At 40.0% G+C, this 5,747-nt stretch overlaps 1 protein-coding gene across 1 annotated transcript; it reads left to right on the forward strand.

Moving 5' to 3' along the window:
- The first annotated feature begins 447 nt into the window (after window positions 1-447).
- Window positions 448-5,448, forward strand: LOC116981749 (somatotropin). Its single transcript, XM_033034800.1, has 5 exons — window positions 448-457; window positions 1,165-1,328; window positions 1,424-1,540; window positions 2,460-2,600; window positions 5,248-5,448. The coding sequence occupies exons 1-5, from the start codon at window positions 448-450 to the stop codon at window positions 5,446-5,448; spliced, it is 633 nt and encodes a 210-aa protein (XP_032890691.1).
- The last annotated feature ends 299 nt before the right edge of the window (window positions 5,449-5,747 follow it).

Consider the following 5,747-nt stretch of genomic DNA (forward strand, 5'->3'; position numbering starts at 1 on the left):
CTGCTGACATTTACCGATCTATGTGCTTGTTTTTTTGTTCTCCCCAGGTCAATGTAAAACACAGTTGAAACACTGGTCATACAATTTGTTGAAACATTTAATAAAAACATGTTGCTTCTTGTTTTTTTATTTGCCTGTCATCAGTTCACCTAACTAAACATGTGCCATTTAGTAGGTGGGAGAGTACACTCTCCGGAACACGCAAACAACTTAGTGGTCGAGCAATAACGAATAATAATTGAAAAAACACCGCATGTATGGTTCAGAACACTTTGTTTTTACCCCTGTAACTGTAATTAATATCACACCATCAACAAGGAGTCTTAAATAAATGCATGGATTTTTGACTATATATGTTCAATCCTTGACTTGCTAGCAATGTTACAATCTTGTAGACTGATTAGTTTGTGGTTCATATTGTGTTTTATCTGCAGTTATATTGACAGGATGGCTTCAGGTAACATCTCCCGGTTTATATGAAACTTGTGCTGATTTTCACTAATTTATTTTACATCAAACTTTGCAAACAGATTAGTATGCATTACCTTTCGATGACTGCCCTTTTCAACCATTCCAGATTATCCGTTTACTTTACAGATGATTCTGTCAATATATGTCTTTTTTTTTGTCGTCCTCAGTGGAAGTAGCAGATTTCGGACACTCGGCAATAAACGCGTCGGCATCTTTCTTTACAGGGCATTTGGCATTATCCTCGTACTGTTCAGTTTAAACTGTACATGGATAGGAAACGTTGAGAGGGATTAAGGGCCAAATACGGGCGAATGGGCGTCTTGGTCGGCATCGACGAGTTGGGCTGAAGGGGCCTTTTCCCATGCTGCATGACACTATGTCCCCATCACTAATATGTATGCCTTACAACATTGTTATTTTTAGTAACACTCTATGTATCAAAGTAGTGCAGCTGGACAACTGTGAGTGCTTTTGAAGTTAACTATGAAATGCGATCGTTATCTTTTTCTTTGCAGAGTCCATTTTTTTACGCATACTTTTTATCTTTTATGGACTGAATCCATTGGGTAGCTTTTACAATGCGAGGCATCATACATGCCTCTTCCCTTTGTTTTTGACTGACTGTAGAATTCTTCCCGCAACTGTGCCACATTATTTCAGGTTGACTTATCACGGTTTTCCTTCCCTCGCCAGGTTTGTCACTGTGCTCCGTTGTTTTGGTCTTGATGTTGATCTCCATGCAATGCCCCAGGGATCTGGAAGCGTTCCCGTTGCCGTCTCTGTCTGATCTGTTCGCCAAGGCTGTGCACCGCGCACAGCTCCTGCACGTCGTTGCTGCAGAGACCTGCAAAGATTTCGTACGTAGCCAGACCCAAACACAACTTCTTAGAAAAAAAAATGAACTTGTTCGCTTGTAGTAGAAACATGCATATCTGTTTTTAAATTCCAACAGGAACGAAAATACATCCCGGAAGAGCAGCGCCATTCCCATAAGAGTTCGCCTTCTGCTTTTTGTCAGTCTGAGACTATCCCGGCGCCTACTGGCAAAGAAGACGCCCAACAACGATCGGTAGCTTTTAAAACATAATTCATACAAGATCAATCAAAAAATATCTTCAGCTTTACTTTTCACACAGCTCGTTGGATCCTCAGCTAGTAGTTAACAGCTAACAACCCAATAGAAAGATGGGCAAAACATGCCCCTAAAGCAAAATATACCATCTAAATAACTAGCCCAAATAATATATTTGCCATCTTCTGCTCGGGTTTTCACAGTGTGTGTGTCTAACTTTGTCTTGCATTGACTCCGTGGCCATTGCGGGTAGAAAACTAACTCTGAAGTAAGAACTAGAGAATGGTGTAGATATTTGGTAGATGTGGTGGGTGTATGGAACTTCACACAAAGAGTGGTGGGTGTATGGAACAAGCTGCCAGATGAATAGTTGAGACATGGACTAATCCAACATTTAAGAAACAGTTAGATAGGTACATGGATAGGAGGGGTTTGGAAGGATGTGGAACAAACGCAGGCAGGTGGGACTAGTGTAGATGGGACATGTATGGCTGGTGTGGGCAAGTTGGGCCGAAGGGCCTGTTTCCACGCTGTATCGCTATATGATCTATGATTATGTGCCGAGAGTGAAACACCTGCTGCTGTTTGACTTGCTGCATTCCTAGCATGGCCAGCTTTATTTCAGCTTTCCAGCATCTGTAGTCTCGTTTTAAATGTTTCTTTTCCATAAAGGCAACTCTAACGTCAGCTATGTTTTATCTGGGGAACGCGTCCACACCAACTAATTGGCGATTCTGACCGCAATGTACCCGCTAATACAGCTTAATACAGCTCTTGGGGCGGGCGGCGATGGCGTTTTCAGGGATGAATATTTAGCTTATTTTTTTGCATAGCCAAATTCAGGTATTTGAAAGGGAAACAAAACATCGATTTTGTAACTCGAATCGTTATTAACGCGCTGTTCTCCCTTCCGTAGGATAAGGAGCTGCTGTTCTACTCGCAGCTTCTCATTCAGTCTTGGCTCAATCCAATCCAGAACTGTCGGGCATTCAGCACCGCGGACAGAGTCTATGACAAATTAACGAACCTAGAAGAAGGCATCGATGCTCTGAAGAAAGTAAGCGCGCATGATTACCAGTACTCACGTTAAAATATATCTGCTAAAGTTACGCTTCGGGCGCTATTGATATTATGAAATATTATTAATGGCTCAGATTTTGCGCTGGTAATAATGGGTAGTTACATCGTTGTAATCATTACTCCGTCTAATGGAGAGCTGATGGGGTTTTTTTATTTATCGCGCATGGCATTTAATCCGAAAATCCTGCTGTATCTGTCGGTAATTGGGTTTGCATCTCTTTACAGCCTATCCCTCCACAAATAAGATTACATTACACCAACAACGGTTAATGTGTCGCTTTGTCTACTAGTCCCATTGCAAAATGAAAACGTTATCTTTAATTGACTGAGCTATGCGAATTTGTAATTGTTATTTAACAAACTTCCTGATCGCAAAATGCACGAAATAAATATTGTTACATAAATAGCTAACATATAAGGGACATTGAGACAGAAATATGCAGCTTTAAAATAAATCTACTCATATTTTATATTTTACTTGAATTAAATGCAATTATTCAAACTTTATTTAGCGCCCATATAAATTCAAATAGTTTATGGCATGTTGGCCCTCATGGCAAGAGGAGTTGAGTATGGAGCAAAGAGATCCTTCTGTAGTCGTACGGGGCCCTAGCGAGACCACACCTGAAGTATAGTGTGCAGTTTTGGTCCTCTAATTCTTGCTATTGAGGAGGGAGTGCAGCGTAGGTTCACAAGGTTAATTCCCGGGATGGCGGGACTGTCATATGCTGAGGAGCGGCTGGGCTTGTATACTCTGGAGTTTAGAAGGATGGGAGGGTATCTTATTGAAACATATGAGATTATTAAGGGTTTGGAGACGCTAGAGTCAGGAAACATGTTCCCGAAGTTGGGGGAGTCAGAACCAGGGGTCACAGTTTAAGAACAATGGGTAAGGCATTTAGAACGGAGATGAGGAAACTTTTTCACACAGAGAGTTGTGAGTCTGTAGAATTCTCTGCCTCAGAGGTGGAGGCCGGCTCTGGATACTTTCAAGAGAGAGCTTGAAAGGGCTCTTAAAGATAGCGGAGTCAGGGAATATGGGGAGAAGGCAGGAAAGAGGTACTGATTGTGGATGATCAGCCATGATCACATTGAATGGCGGTGCTGGCTCGAAGGGCCGATTGGCCCACTCCTGCACCTATTGTTTATTACAATTTCCGGTCTTTGATCATTTTTTGGTAAGATTAGCTGCAGGAACACATTGATGATTTGTGGTGGGAGGAAGAATCTCTGATTGAAGCTATCGCAGCCAGGCATCAGAAAGGGTGACACGGTGGTGTAGCGGTGGAGTTGCTGCCTCACAGTACCAGAGACACAGGTTCCATCCTGACTACAGGTGCCGTCTGTATGGAGTTTGGAGGTTCTCCCCGTGATTGCGTGGGGGGTTTTCCGGAATGTCCGGTTTCCTCCCACACACGAAATATGTACAGATTCGATAAAATAGTAAATTGTCCCTAGTGTGTGTAGGATAGTGTTGGTGTTCGGGAATCGCTGGTTGACTCAGACTCAGTTGGCCGAAGGGCCTGTTTCCGCGCAGTATCCCGAAACTAAACTAAAAAGAGGAAGGTTTCGGTGTAAGAAATTGGGAAAAGCTTTGGTTCGCTGTTTCGTGCTAAATCGGGACCAATTACAGATGCGGCAACAAATCTCATTTATTTTCTCTTTGGCTTATTTGCCCAAATTTTGCAAGGGTTCTAGAATTTCTAAAGTATGTGATTTATAATTTGTATTTGCATAAGTGAGAGAGACAATATATATCACTAGTGGGAGAAATGACCGAGGCAAATTTACGTTGGCAGGCACCTATGTCCATATTAATTCAAAAACATGCTGCCTGGCTCGCTGAGTTACTCCAGCGCTTTGTGCTGTTTTCTGCAAACAGCATCTGCCGTTTCTTGTGTCCACCATAGAAACACCATTAGGTTAGCTGGAGAATAATTCAAAGATCACAATGGAGAAATTGAAGAGAAAATGAACATGTTATTAAGAGATAGGTAGAAGAAATTTACAATTAATATTGTGCAAACAATGAATCCATAGGTTTGGATAGATTTTGTATTTGTTTTCTATGTTTCTGTGTGTTTATATACAAACAGGGTTTAGCTATAGGATTAGTTTCCAAGGATACCCAGCCTCCAATCCAAATAAATGAATTTATGTGTAGCACTGAACCTTTTTATTATTCATTGATACACCAGATCTTTTATCTAGCAGGTTGGACAATATTAGTTTCGAAATGTTTAGGCAATATCAGAAGCTGTGCTTTCAAAGTAACCTTTCGTCCAAACCTTCTGCTTTCATAATATTCTTGGCCATCACTCCATTTGCCTAATATGTACAAGACTATTACACAAGGTGCTTTTGTTTTACTTTTATGATTATTTGCCTAACATTGGCAGCAGAGCAAAGATCACATTTTTCATATGAATGAACCATGTAATATTTTGCGAATTTTAATGCATAATATGAATTGATGTAATGTACAATATAATGTGATTTTGATGTCAAAGCACAGACAAAACAAAGCTACTATGACTGTATTATTTACTAACCAATGCATTTCTCTGAAAAATGTTCCCTATGTGGAATTACTAGTAAACTGTGATCATTCTGTAACTCTCCAGGCTCTAGAAGATGGAGGCTCTTCACAAGCTTTTACCTGGCTGACATTTTCCTATGACAGGTTCAATGGAGACTTAAGTGAGGAAGCTTTGATGAAAAACTATGGCCTCCTGGCTTGTTTTAAGAAGGATATGCACAAAGTTGAAACCTACCTGAAAGTTATGAATTGCAAACGTTTTGCAGAGAGTAACTGTACTGTGTAGTGTAAGGTTATAAACAAAATCAGTGAGGAAAACTCAAATAAAGACACACAAAATGTTACAGAGCTTGTCTTAAAATGATTATTAAAAAATCTATAACAATAAGTTATATAACCCACTGAACTCTAACTGTGTATAACTGCAGAAATATAATATATTTTCTGTATCTATATTTTCTTCAATTGTGATTTATTGTAAGTCACAATAAATATTTATGATCTTGCGATTTCAATAAACTATTTTATTAAATTGCTAACAAGTACCTCATTATTATTTTTTTTTAAATGTGTTATGGGTATGAT

The sequence above is a fragment of the Amblyraja radiata genome, chromosome 16 (assembly GCF_010909765.2).
Source record: "Amblyraja radiata isolate CabotCenter1 chromosome 16, sAmbRad1.1.pri, whole genome shotgun sequence".
NCBI classification, from domain to species: domain Eukaryota; kingdom Metazoa; phylum Chordata; class Chondrichthyes; order Rajiformes; family Rajidae; genus Amblyraja; species Amblyraja radiata.